General features: G+C 44.5%; 1 protein-coding gene across 4 annotated transcripts in view; it reads left to right on the top strand.

Moving 5' to 3' along the window:
* Window positions 1–420: 420 nt before the first annotated feature.
* Window positions 421–21,944, top strand: part of cd302 (CD302 molecule) — a 56,728-nt gene continuing 35,204 nt past the window's right edge. For all 4 annotated transcript variants that reach the window (XM_085986386.1, XM_085986385.1, XM_085986384.1 and 1 more), the window contains exons 1-3: window positions 421–595; window positions 18,320–18,439; window positions 21,208–21,327. In XM_085986386.1, coding sequence (XP_085842512.1) covers window positions 511–595; window positions 18,320–18,439; window positions 21,208–21,327 — 325 coding nt within the window. In that variant the 5' untranslated portion in view covers window positions 421–510. The remainder of the gene's footprint in view (window positions 596–18,319; window positions 18,440–21,207; window positions 21,328–21,944) is intronic.

The raw sequence follows: 21,944 nt of genomic DNA, 5'->3' as shown, positions 1-21,944 counted from the left end.
ATTGACTAGTATTACAAAATATAAACAAGCAATGCAATATTTGTCACACAAGGTTACTTTGATTTTTAGACAAACCTGGGATGTTCATAACTTAAAGGAAATTGCCATTTGCAACTAAATTTGGACTGTTTCATTACTTCTTTATTCTGGCGCTCGATAAACCATTTGGCAATCCACAATTACAAACACGAATCCGTGCAGATTTATAACTGAAAAATGTATTTGGCTGTTTTCAATGAAGGGAGTTTTTTGTGTTGAAATGTTGACACGCGTGTCGTTTTTCTTTGTAAACAATTGACATTTGCAGGTTACACTGGCCTTACTTTCACTTCCCGCTAAATGAGCTCAGCCAGACGGGGTTTTTTCTCTCTCTGCCAGTTCGTTTTGCAACATATTACACTGCAACGCAAACATGACGCATCTAAAGTTCAAATGTTCACGAGGTTAGAGTTATGACTCCTAACATCTGTCTGCAGCTACTGTGAAAAGCCTGGAGATTGAGGTTTAAATATGGACGTTAGGAAAACGCCAGCTTTTTACTTCGTGCATTTGGCCGCCTGGTGTCTTTTTTCTTTGTCGTCCGCAAACAAACCGGGTGAGTTTTGAACTTTTTGGACTTTCCTTCCGTCAGTATTTCTGATTTCTTCATAAAGCGCAACAAAACTTCCCGAGATTTTCGAAATCATCGCTTCCCCTCCTCGCCCGCCAAGTTAGAAGAGTCAGAAAGTTACAATGAGCGATCTGTCCTCTGATCTATATTCTAGCACTATATTTCATACTCTCCAACCACCGGTTAAACTTTAAGCCAGAATTGCTCGCTGCTCGGGAATGTTGTCCTGACACATTCCCGGGTTTGGGGGGGTGGTGGTGATTGACAGCTGGAGCGTCTGATTTCTTATCTACGTCACGACATGGTAATTCACAATAACTTTAAAAATGCCACCAACATTTTACTTCAAAAAACACAACTGGAATGTAGGGCTACATTTGTCGCCCTCTAACGATCAAGCAGTCTTGCTCGGGTTAAAATTTGATTCCGCTTAACGAAGAGTTGCACTGTATTGATTTCAGTTTTAAAGTTTGGAGATTTTCCAGATCCTGACTAGTCTTGTACCAAAACATTTCTGTACATCATTAACTATCTTCAGACGAATTCTGCCTGCTGCCAAAAGCTAAAATCTGTGCAAACGTTCCAGTTGCGAGTGCCGTTTTGCTAAAGCTTATGCTGAGTATTTCCAACGTAAATGTAGTTTAATCTTTCTAGACGTAGTTATAAATCTGTAATGCTTGAGTCAGCCTGTAAAGTTGCTGATTGGTGTGTGGTATATCACATGATTATCATGAACCAATCAGTTCCTCACGAACACAGGCAGCCATTTCTTGTAACATTTTGATATTTAACTTTTTTAAATCACTTTTCTTGTTCCATTTTTTCCTCGAGCCAGTTTCCAACCCACTCAGCTTCTCTGCTGTGCTTAACCTAGTTGGCCTTTTCGCACTCCCATCCAAGCATGTCAAGGTTAGAGTGGCCATCTCTGGTTGGAGGTATTCCTGGGGGTTTGAGCACATGACATCTGATCACGTGAATGTTAGGCATTTCCTTCATAAGAGGGTGACCATATTTTAAATGTAGGTTGCAGTGCAGCGAGACCAATTTATTTTGTTATTTTGATGCAAACTGAATCTGCAAAAAGTAGCACCAGAACTTTCTGCCGGAGTAATGCAGCCGCTGTTCACAGTATCTGCGGCTGCAATCATCGGCTCCTCCCCCTCGTCACAGCCCGAAACTCACCCACACCATCCGAGGCCACAGAGCGCGCTCTTGGGACATCCACCCAGCCCGGTTCCAGCCGCTGCTCATTAGTCCAGTTACCAGTGGCCCCCGTTACTCAGACATTCTGGCTCCAGGACCGATTTCTCTTCAACCAAATTTCACAGAGAGTATCCGGGGATTCGGTGGGGGGTTGACATGGAGCATGTGTACTGCTTCCACAGTGCGCGATCTCTGCATAAATTAAAGTCCCTCAGTGAGTCTACTGGTCAAAAACAGAGGATTGACATCCCTCCCATCAATCGGAACCCACCCCTCTGCATAGCTCTACCCACTTTACTGACCGACCGCAGGGCAGCTCGGGGTCATGTGGCTCCTGATTTGAACCCGCGTGTATTCGAGGACGAGTTTCCTAAGCCGGGGACGTCGTTTGCCCGGGGTCACAGTATCTAATCCGGGGACTGTCCCTGGAAAACAGAGATGTAGAAGGGTTTTGAAGAAGGGTTCGACCCGAAACGTCAACTCAAATTTCTGTCCACGGATGTTGCCTGACCTGCTTCCAGCATTTTCTGTTGTTATTTCGGATTTCCAACATCCGCAGTATTTTGCTATCGTCGTAGAGATGTAGGGGCATTCTACCTTATAAAGGTTGGGTCCCCTGTAGCTGAGTAACTTTGTTAGTGGTTTTACACCAACAGCTGTTGTGTGTACTCTTTTAGTTTGGACCAAAAACAAATTTGACTAAATTAACAAAAGTTCAACTAAAACTTAACAAATCAAATTAAAATTTGGTTTTCCGGGTTGACGACGCACTCCAGTCCCCGCGGCGCCCACCGGTCGCGGAAATACTTCGGGTTCTGTGTAAAGATGACGGGCTGGATTTTCATTTAGGAGGTGGGACTACAACTTTTGGGGTTGTAGTCCCGCCTCCATCAAGTTGTAGCCAACCCACGCGATTTTGACTTGATTGACCTTGTTGAGCCCGTCCAGCGGGCTCAGCAGGCCAATTAAGGGCCACCCAGCAACAGGTGACGTCACAGATTAATATTTCATCTGTCAAGACCTTTTGACAGATGAAATATCAGCGTTTCACAGCTGTTTGAAGCTGTCAAACACTGATGATCTGTACTCCAATTTAATTCCTTCCTCTCAGGATGATTTAGAGATCTCTCTGGAACAGAAAGCTGAATGCTGCAATTTTTGACAGATCGCGGCCATTCTGCTTTCTGTGCCAGTGAGATGAGGGACTCCTGAGACCTGAAAGAAGGAAGGCTGTAAAGGTAAGTAAAACTTCTTTAAACACTTTACACACACCAAACACACTTACCTCTTCACTCATGCACCCATCACTCACCTGAACACCGGGCATCTCAACCCCGCCAAGCCCTTCAGCCCGCCTCACTAACTTGGCGTGGTTTGGAGCTGTCGGGAATCCCACACTTCAAGAATGAAAATAAGGATTAGGCTAAAATCTGCCTGTTAACTACCTGTTAACAGGCAGTTAATTGGCACTAATCCCCTTCCTGCCTCGGGGAGGCGGGTCCCAGTGCGGGTCGGGTACCCGCCTCCTTTGAAACTGGCATGGAGGCAGGTTGGTGGTGGGATGGGTTCGTGCCCCCCCGATTTGGGGATTTTAACCCCCCACACGCCTCCAATCCCGCCTCCATGGCCCAATGAAAATCCTGCCCGACATCTCTGAACTGGGAGCCTCACTCAGAGCTAACCTGTATTTGGACTTCACACATCAAAACCGGTCTATACAGACCGACCTGAACCAAATAGAGAGATCGCACAAAGGGCAATGGGCTCAGGGTTTGGGGCACTTCTCACAGGACGCATCGTCCTAAACTCAGCTCAATACCAATGTTTCTAAACCATTCCCTGGACTTGGACTCAATAAAGGAGAGTTTTCATAGAATGATAACAACCATAATGATAACACAACCATTACGCCCTCACCAATCTAAGCCTCCAATGCGAGAAGTGTCCATGATGGATCTATCCTGGAAATCAAAATTGGTACGTGTACAAACTGTAACTGCATTGACACTCTATTCGTAGCCCATTTTCAAAGATAAGTTGGGATAAACTGAGGATTTATGGTGAGGAATACACAATTTATTCCCTGCCTCTGTACCTGGTTAAAAACTGTTACATCTATAACTTTTTCCAGTTCTGACGAAAGGTCACAGACCTGAAACGTTAACTCTGTTTCTCTTTCCACAGATGCTGCCTGACCTGCTGAGTATTTCCAGCATTTTCTGTTTTTATTTCAGATTCCAGGATCCGCAGTCATAATAAATAAATTAGCCTGACTCCCCAGGCTGCACAGTTTGGGACGGCGACACTATCTTGCCTGACCATAAGCTTTTCACAAAGGAGCTATACGTCTGAAAGTGGCAGATGTTTGTCCTAAGGTGCTAGGTGACTGTGATTGCAATATCTCGTGAAGGGATGCAGATCCTTTTACTATTGCACCATCTGTTTAAAAAGGCTTTTAAGCCCAGCTTGTTTAAGCCTCAACACCTGATTACATTCTTTATGAAAGTGGCTGTCAAATTCATGCATCCCCACTTTATGCCTTTAGCCTGAAGCTGTTGTCCTGTAAGATGGCGATACTTTTGGACCTGGTCTCAACTGCATGAGTCTTGGCAGCAACCATAATTTAGCATAAAGATTCAGTAAGCTGAAATTCCTATCCAAGGTAGTTTCAGAATTTTAGCAGAAGAGGTTGGGGTTCTCTCCTTAAATTCGGTATCTCATGCCTCAGATGCACATTTTCTACCATTTGTGCAAGAAGATACCATATTCTTTCTTACCTGTCAGTTTGCTTTGAAGACCTCATAGTTTTCCGGATATACTTCTCAGTCTCTGAAATTTATTTTTGTTTAAGAAAACAAATCAGAACTTACATTGTTGAATCAAGAGTTTTCAGCCCTTTAATCAAATAGGAAATTAGACCTCTAAAGGGAGATTTTCCTAATTCTGCGCCCAGGCACACTAGAATACTGGAAAATCAGGCTGATCAGAAAGTGTGCCTGTAAAAGAATGCATCTGATTTTCCTTCCATTGATTTGAATCCTTTTTGATGAAATTATGCTCGTCTACATCCCAGGGTACTTAAGGAAGTGGCCCTTGTAGTGTATGTACTTTGAAGAAGGAACTATATTCTGCAGCCCCTGTATACTGCAGTACCAGTAGTGACCACCCCTGTATATAAGCCTGTGTAGTAACTTTGTATAGTAGTTCCAGTTTTGTCTCCATTCAGTAAACACCTGTTATAACCAACTTCTGCAGTCCGTGTCTCAATTACACACGGACATTACATTGGCGACGAACAGATCCGAACTTACCTACAGTTCTGCACCACCTCATGGGGATCCATCCCTGAAGCGAAGTTATTAGAGGTCGAAGCCAGAAGGAAGAAATCCAACAAAAAAAACAAACAAACAGAAGAAACGGGCGTCGACCGTGGGCAACCGCCCTCTGATTCATCGAATTCGAAGATTTGCAGGAGAGGCTGTCGAGAGCTGGGCTTGGTTCTCCAGTCTATGGTGTTCCAGCTAATCGGGCTGGTGGCAGGTAGTACACTGATCCTTCCTGGGCTGCGGCGGGCTAGAGCTCGATTGGGTGGCTTTTCAATGGGGCCGAGCAGCTTTGTCGGGAAGAGGAGAGAGAGAGAGAGGGTGGAGCACACAGGGCGCGGCCGGTGCTACGAAGCCGGGCAGCGTACAGACCCGAGAAGAGGGAGGAAAGTGTCCCATAGGGTCTGCTCTGACGACGGGAACAGTAATTAAAAGAAAAGAAAAAGAAATTAGAAGCGCAGAAAGCCGTGAGGAGCTGCAGTTTGCCACGGGGACCGCGGAGAGCGGCATTGGCAGCAGCGCGGGGGGAAGCGCGCGAAGACCACAGGGCGTCACCATCAAGGCATAAAAACGCCAGCAACAGCGTTGGCAGCAGCGGAAAAGACAGAAAGCGCGGGAGGCGCCATCTTAATCCAGCGGGGAAGAAGGAAAAGCGCGGGAGGCGCCATTTTGTTCAATTGGGGAAGAAGGCAAAGCGCGGGAGGCGCCATTTTGTTCAATCGGGGAAGAAGGCAAAGCGCGGGAGGCACCATCTTAGAGCTCCAAGATGCCAAAGACTGGCAATATCACTGCCTTCGATAATGAAATAGAAGACTGGACCACGTATGTGGAAAGAGTCGAAGTATATTGCAAGGCAAATGAAGTAGCCGATGAGAAAAAGGCATCGGTACTACTAAACATAATGGGCGCAAGAACGTACGGCCTATTGCGGAACCTGATCACTCCAGTCAAACCGATGGAGAAGAGTTTTAATGAAATTGTTGATATCCTACAGGAACACCTAAATCCTACACCGCTGCTGATAGCAGAAAGATTTAAATTCCACAAGAGAAATCAGCATAAAGATGAGAGCAATGCTGATTACCTTACGGAACTACGCAAGCTATCAAAGCACTGCCAGTTCAGAGCAGGACTGGCAGATACCCTACGGGACAAATTTGTCTGTGGACTCCTGAGTGAAGGAACCCAGAAGAGGTTACTCTCAGAGAAAGAGCTGACGCTAGGTAAGGCTTTCAGCGTGGCAGTATCGTACGAAGCAGTAGCAAGGGGAGCTGCGGAAATACAGCAAAAGCCACAGGAATACGGCACCCATGAAATGACACGGGGATTTGAAAAATGTTATCGCTGCGGCAGAATAACCCATGACCAGAAGGACTGCTGGTTCAAGGACAAAACATGCAGGCAATGCGGAAAGATGGGACACATTGCACGAGTTTGCAGGTCCGGGAAGAAGACTAACGACAACAAAAAGACTACTAAGGAAAAGTACAGGAAAGTACAAAAGATGACGGACAGTAGTTCCGAAGACCAGAAGAGCGATAGTGAATCCGGGAACAAGAGACTAAGCTGTCTCAAACTACACAACGTAATCGCAAAAGAGGATCACCGAACCATTTGGGTCACCCTCACGATAGCAGGGTCCCAAGTCAAAATGGAATTGGATACAGGATCAGCCCTGACCGTCATGAATCGACGAGACTACAAGCGGCTATTCTCACACATACCCTTGAAAGACACAGCCATTGTCTTGAAGACATATACGGGGCAGAAAGTATACCCCAGAGGGAAAATAAGGGTGCCTGTCGAATACAACGGCAAGGAAATACAGAAATTGTATCTGTACATACTGCAAGATGGTGGACCACCGTTATTGGGACGTGAATGGATCAGAAAGATAAGTTTAGACTGGCACTCCATTCAGGCACTGACTGTGGCTGGTAAAAAGGATGACGACGTCACACCTGGACGATTGTCAAAAATCTTAGCTAACGCTAAAGAGGTATTTCAACAAGGACTGGGAACTCTTAAAGGCGTAACTGCCTCGATAAAAATAGAAGAGAATGCAATTCCCAAGTTTTTCAAAGCAAGACCAATACCGTATGCAATTCGCCCAGCCGTCGAGGCAGAGCTGGAGAATCTGGAGAATACAGGCGTGTTATCTAAGGTAGACTGGAGCGAGTGGGCGACACCCATCGTTCCTGTCATGAAGAAAACGTTAAACAATAAGTCTGAGGAGCCAAGGAAGGTTCGCATCTGTGGGGACTTCAAGGTGACTGTGAACCCAGTCCTTCACACAGTACAGTATCCTCTTCCGAGGATAGAAGATATTTTCGCCTCACTATCTGGAGGGAAACGTTTTACAGAAATTGACCTAGGGCAAGCATATTTGCAGATGGAGGTTGAAGAATCCTCTAGGAAATATCTCACGATAAACACTCACAAAGGTCTTTACCAGTATAATCGACTGGTATTCGGAGTAGCATCAGCTCCGGCTATATGGCAAAGAGTGATGGAACAAGTCCTGCAAGGGATTCCGGGGACTCAGTGTTACTTGGACGACATCCTAGTGACGGGTGAAAATGACAGTGAACACCTTGCCAACCTAGAGCAGGTGCTCACTAGACTAAGAGAACATGGGCTACGAGCCAATCGCCCCAAGTGCGAGTTTTTAAAGAAACAAATATCGTATTGTGGCCACGTGATTGATGAAGAGGGGTTACATAAGTCCCCTGACAAAATTGAAGCGGTAGTTAAGGCTCCAGCGCCTGAAAATGTGTCGCAACTGAGGTCATTCCTCATATTGGTGAATTACTACCATAAGTTTTTGCCGAATTTGTCCACAATTCTGCACCCACTGAACGCCCTGCTACAAACTGGAGTAGCATGGAAATGGAACGATGAATGTAAGCGGGCCTTTCAGGAGTGTAAAGGCCTGATCACTTCAAGAGAAGTATTGGCTCACTACAACCCATCACGACCGATAAGACTGGCGTGTGATGCGTCTCCCTACGGCGTTGGAGCGGTACTGTCACATAAATTCCTTGATGGTTCAGAGAGGCCGATAGCTTTTGCATCACGCTTGTTAACTTCAGCCGAGCGTAACTACGCCCAGATTGACAGAGAGGCCCTCAGCCTGGTGCGGGGGGTGAAGAAGTTCAATCACTACCTGCACGGACAGAAATTTACTCTACTAACTGATCACCAACCTCCATTTTCAACCCTAAGAAGGGCGTCCCGATAATGACAGCACAACGGCTACAGAGGTGGTCCCTTTTCCTAGGGGCACACCAATATGACATAGAGTACAAAGGAACTAAACAGCATGGGAATGCTGATGGATTTTCGCACCTACCGTTGCCGACGGTGGAAGAAGCACCTGCAGTGGATCCTGTGGAGATATTCCACTCGACCATAGTCGAATGTCTACCTGTGACGAATGCAAACATAGAAAAGGAAACACTAAATGACCCGACACACTCCAGGGTCTATGATTTAACAGTGAAGGGATGGCCAGCACATGGCGAACCACTGTTGCCAGCATTCTCGCCGAGAAGAGAACAGCTGTCAGTGTGCCGAGGAACCTTGATGTGTGGATCCAGAGTAGTAATTCCACCCAAATTGAAGGATAGAGTGCTCAATGAGCTTCATGAGGGTCATCTGGGAGGGGTAAAAATGAAGAACTTAGCCAGAGCGTTTGTGTGGTGGCCGAGAATCAATAGAGAAATCGAAGAGATGACCAAGAGCTGTACAGGATGCCAGAAGGTCCAAAACGCCTCACCACAAGCCCCTCTACATCCATGGGAGTGGCCCTCATCTCCATGGCAAAGGGTACACATTGATTTTGCTGGTCCATTTATGGACTCGATGTTTTTAATTGCGGTGGATGCACATTCAAAGTGGCCAGAGGTAATAAAAATGTCCTCAACCACCTCAAACTATCACAGTCTTATGAACCATATTCGCCAGAAATGGGCTGCCTGAACAGATTTGCTCCGACATTGGACCACAGTTTGTGTCTGAAGAGTTCCGGAGGTTCTTAAAGAACAATGGTGTTAAGCATTACACATCCGCCCCATATCATCCAGCCACCAATGGCTTGGCTGAGAGGTTCGTTCAAACATTCAAGAAGGCTACCAAGGCAATGTGTAATGAAGACATACCCCTACAACACAAGGTGGATAACTTCTTGTTTGCCTACCGGAATGCAACACATGCGGTTACCAACCAAACTCCAGCCATGATGTTCTTCAATCGAAGACTAAGATGCCGCTTGGATTTGGTTAAGCCAAACATCAGAAGAGATGTGGAGAACAGGCAGTTTAAGAATATGAATGAAAGGCCAACCAGGAGTTTCAAGATAGGTCAACCAGTTTTGGGCTGGGACTACCGCACAGAGAAATGGCAGCCAGGAACGATCTGCACACGGCAAGGACCTCTAATGTATACCGTGGACGTTGGAGAGAGCATTGTAAGTCGCCATGCTGACCAGATTCTGGAGTCACTGGAAATTGTCAAATCTACACCACGATCCTATACACCTGATGATGAAACCGAAGTACCAATTGCATCTACCTCAGAATCGGTAATATTGGAAGCAGATGAACCAAACAACGACGTTGATCCCGAATCAACTTTGCCAGAAGAACCTGATACCCCAAAGAGGCGTTATCCGGACAGAATCAGGAAGCCTCCTCAAAGACTGAATTTATAATTGATTAACTTCAGCTAATGTATATAGCAACTGTAATTGTAAATATGTTATTTAATTATTAATCGAATGTTATGTACTGTTTAGCTAAAAGGGGAGGAATTGTAATGTACTTTGAAGAAGGAACTATATTCTGGAGCCCCCGTATACTGCAGTACCAGTAGTGACCACCCCTGTATATAAGCCTGTAGTAACTTTGTATAGTAGTTCCAGTTTTGTCTCCATTCAGTAAACACCTGTTATAACCAACTTCTGCAGTCCGTGTCTCAATTACACATGGACATTACAGCCCTAGAGATAGTAGATGCATTGCTGGTCATCTTCCAGAACTCGATAGACTCTGGAACAGTACCCATGGATTGGAGGGTAGCTAATGTTACCCCACTATTCAAAAAAGGTGGTAGAGAAAAAGCGGGGAATTATAGACCGGTAAGCCTGACATTGGTAGTGGGGAAAATGCTAGAGTCTATTATAAAAGATGTAATAGCAGAGCACTTGGAAAGCAGTGACAGGATCAGACAAAGTCAACATGGATTTACAAAAGGTAAATCATGCTTGACTAATCTACTGGAATTTTTTGAGGATGTAACTGGTAAAATAGATAAGGGAGAACCAGTGGATGTGGTGTATTTGGACTTTCAGAAGGCTTTCGATAAGGTCCCACATAAGAGATTAGCGTGCAAAATTAAGGCACATGGGATTGGGGGCAAGGTATTGACTTGGATAGAGAACTGGTTGACGGACAGAAAGCAAAGAGTTGGAATAAATGGGTCATTTTCCGAGTGGCAGGCAGTGACTAGTGGGGTACCGCAAGGATTGGTCCTAGGACCCCAGCTGTTCACAATATATATTAATGATCTGGACGAGGGAATTGGATGTAATATCTCCAAATTTGCAGACGACACAAAGCTGGGTGGGAGGGTAAGCTGTGAGGAGGATGTCCTGAAACTCCAGTACGATTTGGACAGGTTGGGTGATTGGGCAGAAACATGGCAAATGCACTATAATGTGGATAAATGTGAGGTTATCCACTTTGGTGGCAAAAACAGGAAGGCAGATTATTATTTGAATGGCAATAGATTGGGAGAAGGGGAAGTGCAAAGAGACCTGGGTGTTATTGTGCACCAGTCGCTGAAGGTAAGCATGCAGGTGCAGCAGGCGGTTAAGAAGGCAAATGGTATGTTGGCCTTCGTAGCAAGAGGGTTCGAGTACAAGAACAAGGATGTCTTGCTGCAGTTGTACAGGGCCTTGGTGAGACCACACCTTGAGTATTGTGTGCAGTTTTGGTCACCTTACCTGAGGAAGGACGTTCTTGCCATGGAGGGAGTGCAGCGAAGATTCACCAGGCTGATACCTGGGATGGCAGGAATGACGTACGAGGAGAGATTGTGTCGATTGGGCTTATACTCACTGGAGTTTAGAAGATTGAGAGGGGATCTCATCGAAACCTATAAAACTCTGTCAGGTCTGGACAGACTAGATGCAGAAAGGATGTTTCTGATGGCCAGGGAGTCCAGAACCAGGGGTCATAGTCAAAGGATAAGGGGTAAGCCATTTAGGACAGAAATGAGGAGGAATTTCTTCACCCAGAGAGCGATGAACCTGTGGAATTCTCTGCCACAGAGGGTGGTGGAGGCCAGTTCATTAAATATATTCAAGAAAGAGTTGGATATGTTTCTTGAGGCTAAAGGGATATGGGGAGAAGGCAGGGACAGGGTACTGAATTTGGATGATCAGCCATGATCTCATTGAATGGAGGAGCAGGCTCGAAGGGCCGAATGGCCTACTCCTGCTCCTATCTTCTATGTTTCTATGTAAAATAACTGAAAATTACCACTTTGGAGGTGTATTTGTAGGTAGTGAAATGGAAGGCTCATGGATTGATAGTCTGAAATTGGTTGACGGGACCTGTGGTTATTATGAAAGCAAAATACAGAGGATGCTGGAAATCTGAAATAAAAACAGAAAATGCTGGAAATACACAGCAGGTCAGGCAGCATCTGTGGGGAGAGAAACAGCGTTAACATTTCAGGTATTTCCAGCATTTTCTGTTTTTATTCCTTGGTTATTATGCTTTGACTAAACTACGTTCAGCATATGCAATAGCACACCTTTTCTCTAATTGGCCAACACAGCTCTATCAAGTTAGTCGCTATGCTATCTTACTCCTTGACATCAAATGATATTTTTGGCAGATTGCCACAAACATGTGCACACACTTTCCTTGCCAACATTTACGGCTGTCTACAGAGGGAAGTCATGCTTTTAATTAGTTCCAAGTCCTCCAGTTTCACTCCGCATTCCCCACATCTATCACCAATTCATTGAGCAGAAGCCTATCTTTCCTTTTGCTTTCCTAGTGTGTTCTCACCTACCCACTTCAGCAATACTCAAGTTCATGATTTCTTTTCCTTTTGTTCTTTTCCTCAGATGTGGTATAATTGGGATTGTTTCTCCATGGATGTGTCCATACAAGAAAGAAAAAAATCAGTACACTAGGACAGACTCACCTGTCACAATAGCAAAATACTGCGGATGCTGGAAATCCGAAATAACAACAGAAAATGCTGGAAAAACTCAGCAGGCCAGGCAACATCCGTGGAGAGAGAAATAGAGTCAACGTTTCAGGTCGAAACCCTTCTAAAGAACTGTAGAAGAGTTTCGACCCGAAACGTTGACTCTATTTCTCTCTCCACGGATGTTGTCTCACCTGTCACCATGGGCGTTGCCCTCTTGATTTTCCAGTTCCCTTAACCACAAGTTTGTTTGGTTGTTCTCTCTTGGCTTATTTCATACCCTCCTTTTAAACTAGTAAATATTCATTCACTTTTGCTGAACTTCTCGGCCCTTTCAGCTGGTCATTCAGATCCTCCTTTGGAAGTTGCTGTCATAGCAATTTTTTACTCCCTTTTTGGCTCAGTTGATAACACACTTGCCTGTGAAAGAAAAAAAGACTTGCATTTATATAGCGCCTTTCACGACCACTGAACGTCCCAAAGCACTTTACAGCCAATGAAGTACTTTTGAAGTGTAGTCACTGTTGTAATGTAGGAAATGCGCCAGCCAATTTGCGCACAGCAAGCTCCCACATGTGATAATGACCAGATAATCTGTTTTTGTTATGTTGGTTGAGGGATACATATTGGCCAGGACACTGGTGATAACGCCCTTGCTCTTCTTCGAAATAGTGCCATGGGATCTTTTACGTCCACCTGAGAGAGCAGACGGGGCCTCGGTTTAACGTCTCAGCTGAAAGCTGGCACCTCCGACAAAGCAGCGCTCCCTCAGCATTGCACTGGAGTGTAAGCCTAGATTTTTGTGCTCTAGTCCCTGGAGTGGGACTTGAACCCACAACCTTCTGACGCGAGGCCAGAATGCTACCCACTGAGCCACAGTTGACACTAAATGAGCCAGAAGGTTCTGGGTTTAAATCCCACTATGTTACTTGAGTGCATATCTAGATTGACAATGCAGTGCAGCACCTAGTGATGCTGCTTTGTCAAAGGTTCCATCATTTTGATGAGACCTTAAACTGAGGCTGTGTCTGCCTTTTGAAGAAGACCAGGAAGTTCTCCTGGTGTCATAGCCAAAATTCCTCCCTCAAACAACATCAGCAAAAACAGAAATAACGATAGAAAACGCTGGAAAAACTCAGTAGGCCAGGCAACATCCGTGGAGAGAGAAACAGAGTTAACGTTTCAGGTTGAAGACACTTTGTCAGAACTGAGAAAAAAGCAGGAAATGAAATGGATGAAAAAGCAAGTTTGGGGGCTGGGAAATGGGGAAGGGGATGAAAGAACAAAAGGGAAGGTCTGTGAGAGGTGAAGAGACATTAAGAGATATTCAAGGCGAGACGAGATGGTAATAGGGCAGGTAAAGAAACAAAGGATGACTCTAGATGAAGTGTGAAATGCGCTGGCAGAATGAAAGACAGCTGCCATGTGGGAGAGAAAAACAAAGGAAAAGGCACAAACCAAAAGTGTGGATAAAAAATATATAAAAATATGATAGGGGCCGAGGTTATGATCTGAAATTGTTGAACTCGATATTGAGTCCGGAAGGCTGTAAAGTGCCTAATCGGAAGATGAGGTGCTGTTCCTCAAGCTGAGCTTCCGTGGAACAATGCAAGAGGCCGAGGACAGTGAGGTCTGAGTGGGAATGGGGCGGTGAATTGAAATGACAGGCGACCGGAAGCTCGGGGTCCCCCTTACGGACTGAACAGAGGTGTTCTGCTAAGCGGTCACCCAATCTGCGTTTGGTCTCCCCAATGTAGAGGAGACCACATCGTTAGCAGTGAATACAGTATACTAGATTGCAAGAAGTACAAGTAAATCGCCGTTTTACCTGGAAGGGGTGTTTGGGGCCCTGGACAGTGGGAAGGGGGGAGGTATAAGGGCAGGTGTTGCATCTCCTGCACTTGCACGGGAAGGGGAAGGGGAAGGGGTGCTGGTGGTGATAGAGGAGTGGACTAGGGTGTCTTGGAGGGAGCGGTCTCTACGGAATACTGAAAGGGGAGGGGAGGGGAAGATGCGTTTGGTGGTGGGATCACGTTGGAGGTGGCGGAAATGGCGGAGGATGATGCATTGAATGTGAAGGCTGGTGGGGTGAAAGGTGTGGACAAGGGGAACCCAATTTCCACCCTTCCCTCACCTTCACATGGTCCATCTCCGACTCTTCCCTTCCCTTCCTCAACTTCTCCATCTCCATCTCTGGGGATAGGTTATTGTCCAACATTCACTACAAGCCCACTGACTCCCACAGCTACCTGGACTACACTTCCTCCCACCCCGCCTCCTGTAAGAACTCTATTCCATTCTCCCAGTTTCTCCGTCTCCGCCGCATCTGCTCCGACGATGCCACGTTCCACACCAGTGCTTCTGACGTGTCTTCCTTTTTCCTCAACCGAGGATTCCCCTCTACCATGGTTGACACGGCCCTCGACCGTGTCCGTTCTATCTCCCGCACTTCTGCCCTCACCCCTACCCCTCCCTCCTGGAACCACGATAGGGTTCCCCTTGTCCTCACCTTTCACCCCACCAGCCTCCACATTCAACGGATCATCCTCCGCCATTTCTGCCACCTCCAACGTGATCCCACCACCAAACGCATCTTCCCCTCCCCTCCCCTTTCAGCATTCCGTAGGGACCGCTCCCTCCGAGACACCCTAGTCCACTCCTCTATCACCCCCAGCACCCCTTCCCCTTCGCCCGGTATCTTCCTGTGCAAGCGCAGGAGATGCAACACCTGCCCTTATACCTCCCCACTTCCCACTGTCCAGCGCCCCAAACACCCTTTCCAGGTGAAACAGCGATTTACTTGTACTTCTTGCAATTTAGTATACTGTATTCGCTGCTCACGATGTGGTCTCCTCTACATTGGGGAGACCAAACGCAGATTGGCTGACCACTTTGCGGAACACCTCCGTTCAGTCCGTAAGGGTGACCCCGAGCTTCCGGTCGCCTGTCATTTCAATTCACCGCTCCATTCCCACTCAGACCTCACTGTCCTCGGCCTCTTGCATTGTTCCACGGAAGCTCAGCGTAAGCTCGAGGAATAGCACCTCATCTTCCGATTAAGCACTTTACAGCCTTCCGGACTCAATATTGAGTTCAACAATTTCAGATCATAACCTCGGCCCCTGTCATATTTTTTATATATTTTTTATCCCCAAAGGTTTGTGCCTTTTCCTTTTTTTTTCTCTCCCACATGGCAGCTGTCTTTCATTCTGCCAGCGCATTTCACACTTCATCTAGAGCCATCCTTTGTTTCTTTACCTGCCCTATTACCATCTCGTCTCGCCTTGAATATCTCTTAATGTCTCTTCACCTCTCCCAGACCTTCCCTTTTGTTCTTTCATCCCCTCCCCCATTTCCCAGCCCCCAAACTTGCTTTTTCATCTGTTTCTTTTCCTGCTTTTTTCTCAGGTCTGACGAAGGGTCTTCGACCTGAAACGTTAACTCTGTTTCTCTCTCCACGGATGTTGCCCGGCCTGCTGAGTTTTTCCAGCGTTTTCTGTTGTTATTTTGGATTTCCAGCATCCGCAGTATTTTGCTATCATATCAGCAAAAACATTCAGTCACATGCTCTTTGTGGAACCTTTCTGTGCACAAATTGCCTGCCAATTAACAGCAGTCTATTTCCCTGCTTAACAGCAGTCAGTTCATTTCCAAAGTAATCCATTGATTGTAAACTACTTTGGGACATTTTTGGGATGTGATAAAGTGCTATACAAATGCAGTCTTTTTTCTTCTACATTGAAGGCTGGTTAATGTGGAATGTAAAAAAGCTTTAAATTAAAACTGCAATGCTATTGTGTATTGGAGCAATGACAAATCAATTCCATTAACCAACGCTCACTACACTGTGTTCCCACATGCAGGAAGGTTCTTGTACTGGCTGTTTAGATAAATAGGAGATATTAAATAAGTAGCAGATATTAAATATTTTGCAGCAGCTTTTACAAATAATGATGGAAATGAGAATGCAGATGTATAGAGAAGCATGTGGTACAACTGTTGAGAGATATCTGTAACAAAGGAATTGTGTCTGAAAAAAATAGCAGAATTTAAAGTGGATAATCACTGGGTTCTGATTCCATGCACTCTAGGCTGTTGAAGGAAGTCAGAGAGGAGATAGTCGAGGTTTGAACCACAATTTTTTAGTCCTCCTTAGATATGCAAATTTTGCCAAAACTGTGTGCACTTTAGTGCACTCAGCTAGAAAGGGCATTAAAGCTATTGAGAATGTACAGCGTAGATTCACCAGGATGATACCAGGGACACAAAACTATCGTTATGAGAAGAGACTTAAGGTATAGGGAATATTTCCACCCAAACAAAATGCTTCATTATTTTAAAAACCTCTATTTAATCTACTCTTGGGCTTCTCTGGAGCAGAGAGGCCCAAGAGTAGATTTAATAGAAGCTTTTAAAATGATAAAGCATCTTGTTAGGGTGAATTGGGAAAGACTATTTCCTTAGGTTGGGAAGTTAAATTAAAATTATCACTAAGACAGTGAAAAGAGTTGAGGATTTTTTTATGCAGAGACTTGTCAGAGCATGAAATGCTTGCCACAGGGAGTTAATGGGCTGGATTTTCATTGAGGAGGCGGGTAGGAGGCGGGGCTACAACTTTCGGGGTTGTAGTCCCACCTCCATCGAGTTGTAGCCAATCCACGCGATTTTGACTTGATTGACCTTGTTGAGCCGCCCAGCGGGCTCAGCAGGTCAATTAAGGGCCACCCGGCAACAGGTGACGTCACAGATTGATATTTCATATGTCAAGACCTTTTGACAGATGAAATATCAGTGTTTGAAAGCTGTTTGAAGCTGTCAAACACTGACAGTCTGTACTCCAAGTTAATTCCTTCCTCTCAGGATGATTTAGAGAGCTCTCCGGAACAGAAAGCTGAATGCTGCAATTTTTGACAGATCGCGGCCATTCTGCTTTCTGTGCCGGTGAGATGAGGGACTCCCGAGACCTGAAGGAAGGAAGGCTGTAAAGGTAAGTAAAACTTCTTTAAACACTTTAAACACACCAAGCACTCATACACCCATCACTCAACTGAACACCGGAGATCTCGACCCCTCCAAGCCCTTCAGCCCAACGGCCCGCCTCGCTAACTTGGCGTGGTTTAGAGCTGTCGGGAATCCCACACTTCAAGAATGAAAATAGGGATTAGGCTAAAAACTGCCTGTTAACTACCTGTTAACAGGCAGTTAATTGGCACTAATCCCCTTCCCGCCTCGGGGAGGCGGGTCCCAGTGCGGGTCGGGTACCCGCCTCCTTTGAAACTGGCATGGAGGCGGGTTGGGGCGGGATGGGTTCGTGCCCCCCGATTTCGGGATTTTAACCCCCCACACGCCTCCAATCCCACCTCCACGGCCCAATGAAAATCCTGCTCATTGAGTCAGAGATCATTGTTTTTTTAAGGGATAAGCATGTGAAGCAGAGAAAGATAGATGACTATGGAGAAAGAGCATGGGATTAGTTTTGGATTGCCCTAGCAAAGACCCAGCACAGTCCTGAAGGGCCAAGTGGCTTCCTTCTTTGCTGTAAACGTCTACAGTTCTAATGGTTCAGAGACTATATCCAACAAGCACCTGTAATTGCAGAAGTATAACGTTACTTTCTGTCCTGTCAGTGAACCAGTAGTATTTATGGCAGATCAAAGGAAGTTTGTCAATTAATGATCTAGCTGTCTGCTGGTTTCTGCAGTGTATACTTGGAATGCAGTCACTGAACAAAGCACAGTGTCCCCTCCATTAACGTGGACACCTGGTGGCAAACAGAGAAAATGGGGAATGGGGGATATAAATGAATTAGAATGAGTATGTCATACAATCTTATAAAATTTTATTGTACTAATTTATTATTAATTATAGTGGGTTACCTGAAACTTTAACTGTAGGAAATTTAATGTCGAAAAACTATGAATTTGAAAGCTGGATAAATCTTCTCCCTTCTTTTCAACAGGATGTGCTTTTGATTCTGATGTCACATGGGTTTCATTTGGAAGCAAATGGTACTCTTTCATTCCAACTCTAGGAAATGGCTACAGAATGAGCAAAGCACAAGAAACCTGCAAAGACAGTGGTATGGTATTCCTTTAAAAATATTTCTTATATTTGTTGAATGTACATTTCATACAAAATACTATGTGACATGTGTATCAGATATTTCAGATTTGGTTACCGATTGAACAACAACTTGCATTTTTATAGCGCCTTTAATATAGAACAACATCCCAAGGCACTTCACAGAGGTATAATCAGACAAAAATGATGAACGAAAGAAGGAGATATTAGCAAAGGTGGCAAAAAGCTTAGCTAAAGAGGTGGATTTTAAGGAGAGTCTTAAAGGAGAATGGGGCGCTGGAGAGGTGGAAAGGTTTAGGGAGAGAATTCCAGAGTTTGGGGCCTAGACAGCTGACGGCACATCCGCCATTGGTGGGGTGAAGAGATGGGAGATGCACAAAATGCCAGAGTCAGAATTTGGTGGGAGTTTGAATGGTTAGAGGAGGTTACAGCAATAGGGAGGGGTGAGGTTATGGATATAACATGAGGCTTAGTGTGCAAGTGGAATGGAAGGAAACAGCAGAGGCAGCTTAAAAGAATGGCCCAGAAATTCGGGTCGGGGGCTTCCCGCGGGTGTAAGGCCCCGACCTGCACTTAGCTAGCGCGCCGGCCACTGAGCTGTGGGCCCCTGTGGAATTCCGATCCTGGGCCTCCTCCAACTGCCGGCACGCAGTGCTTGCGTATCCCAGGGGCGCAGTTAGTTCGATGCGTCCCCTAAGATCACGTGGGCCATGGGGAGCCAATCGGAGCAGGGAATGCTTCATTCATAAGTTTGACAGGAATAGCTGTCAAACTTATAAATACTATGAGCCCCAAAACATCACTAAATCTTCATATAAATTTTTAAAAAACATCACATTTTTTAAATCAACTATAAATTACATGAAATAACTATTTTAAATAATAATTTAAATTTTTGAAAAAAATAATTTTATTTTCTAACGGGGCTAAAAATAAACTTACCTTTCTTTAAAGTATTTAAAAATAATAAACCTGTGGAAAAAATGTTTTAATTTTAATTAATTCACCACTTACCTTGTAAAAAGCAGGCCTTGCGACTGCTTTTTACATTTCTAACTTTTGGAGACTTACCTTCCCGGGAAAACCTGCAAAAAAAACATAAGTTCGATGCGCACGCACAGCCTCTCCTGCGCACGCGTTCGAACTCTGAACCCCTTCTTTCAGGGGAACGGAAGTGCCAGTTTCCCGCGCATGCGCAGTGCATGCAGGAAACCGGCACTTCCATTGGGCCTACAGGTGAGTACCCCATGCGTACTCACCCGTGGAGACCCGAAGTTCTGGGCCATTATCTCAATCTTAGTGATAAAGTAGTCCAAGAGCTCCTTGCACTTGTTGGAGGTAAGGGAGGTGGGGGGAGTGGGCAGAGCAGAGAGTTTTAAGGAGATGGTTAGTATTAGATAAAAGAAAACGGGTTATTTGTGTTTTCCAGGCTGATCTTGGAGTAGATCTTTCATTCTGCCAGCGCAATTCACACTTCATCTAGAGCCATCCTTTGTTTCTTAACCTGTCCCATTACCATCTCCTTTTGCCTTGAATATCTCTTAATGTCTCTTAACTTCTCCTGCCTTCTATCCCATCACAGACCTTCCCTTTTGTTCTTTCATCCCCTCCCCCCTTTCTCAGCCCCTGCACTTGCTTAAAAATCTGTTCCATTTCCTGCTTTTTTCCACTTCTGACGAAAGGTCATCGACCCGAAACGTTAACTCTGTTTTTCTCTTTACAGATGCTGCCTGACCTCCAGTATCTCCAGCATTTTCTGTTTTTATTTCAATACAAATGGGTTCCTTTCACAGTGAAACAGGCTTCTGCACCTGCTTTCACTAACTGTAACATTTTTGGACGTAATTGCTGGGCAGTTGGTGGGCAATTAGCCCAACTCTGCGCCAACAATGAGTGTTTCCCTGTTGGTGTGGATCATCTGTCAAGGCATACCTTGACAGATCGCAAGTTCGGGATCTAGTGCATACGCAAGCGCATGCGGAAATCCCGAACTTGCGGTCAAAGGCGGTATGACACCATACCCACCTCAAAATCTGCCCCATTATCTTTCTGCAAGACAGGCTATCAAGTGGTTAAACCAGCTGCTGGTAATGAGCTTCATGTGTGGCTCAGATTCCAGTCTGAAATTCCAAGATTGTGCACAGAGAACTTCAAATGCCATGCTTCCAGATCACTTCCTTTATGTCATTGAAAGATTATTGTCCTGCATTGCTGAAATATTCTCAGTCTTTTAAATATGCAAATGCTGTTTGAATCATTGCTTAGGAAAATAACCTTACTGTTGGACGTTCAAGTTGTACCAGAAAGCTAACTAGTGAACAGATTTTACTTCAGATATAGTTTGTATAGTGGTGTAGTATACAAATGTTATTGGTGTTATTGAAGATAGCTGATAACTTGTAGAATTAAATACGCTATTGTAAAGTGAACATTTTCTCAACAGGAACACCACTTTAATTATTATGGTAAAGGAAAATACTTGTTTTGAACTGATAAGTAATGTTTTAAATACAGAATATGTTGATAAAGCAAATATGTTTTTTCATATTTAACTTTTTAGTCTTGAAAGGCAATTTAACTACATGTATGATTCAAGTTAACTGAGAAATTTACCATGATATTAAGGAATGCAGACAGGCTCATTAATTAATCCTATTTTCAGTGTATGGGTTTGAAGGTACCTTTTGAAGTAATTAAATTTACCTAACATTCAACCTATAATTGTGATCACTATATTTCATTTGTGACTAATTACTTTTCCCTCAGCCCCAGGTGCCGTTATTGTCAGCATAATTAATGAAAAGGAAAATAAGTTCATTGTTGATCAGTTTAAAAAGACTATGCAGTCTGGAACAATTTGGTTGGGCATGGTCTTTGATACAGATAGTAAGTATTACCTGGTTTGTTCTATGTAACAAAGTAAAGTTACAACAATTGTATTTTGCAACGGTTTTGTTTCAGTTTTGATTGTTTATATCTCTTTCTGCAGCATATATAGAATTACTGAATAGTAAAGCATAATCCTAGATTCATTCATCCTACTTATTGGATTATACCACTAATCAGTTGATTTCTTTGGTTGTTTTTATATTTTGAGCAGTTATTGGTTTATATTCATGTGTCATTTTATGTAGGAAGCTTATCATATTAATCATAAACACTTTAATATGATGTGTTTACATTGTCAAAGGAAACATCTGATTGTTTCTGTATAAATTTAATAACAGGCTTTTTTCACAATCACAATGGCAAAACTGAATTTTTTGGTGCATTATGTTAAGTTATTGTTCTCACAAGAAATCTGTAGCTATGCCAACAATTTGCAATGTTAATTAAATTCCAAGTGTTTATCTCTGCTGATTATCCAAGAATTCCTCAGTTTGATGTGTGGTGACTACTAACTAGCACAGAGCAACAAAAAAATTGACTGCATGCATTAGGAGCTAGACATTTTGATTAAAAATTCAGCAAAGACTGTAAAGTCCAGCATTAACCATGTGACA

Source organism: Somniosus microcephalus, chromosome 4 (genome assembly GCF_052327205.1).
Source record: "Somniosus microcephalus isolate GS21.2 chromosome 4, FLI_Smic_1.0, whole genome shotgun sequence".
NCBI classification, from domain to species: Eukaryota; Metazoa; Chordata; class Chondrichthyes; order Squaliformes; family Somniosidae; genus Somniosus; species Somniosus microcephalus.
The sequence above is the reverse complement of the archived record's forward strand: the minus strand, read 5'-3'. Positions and strand labels throughout refer to the sequence as shown.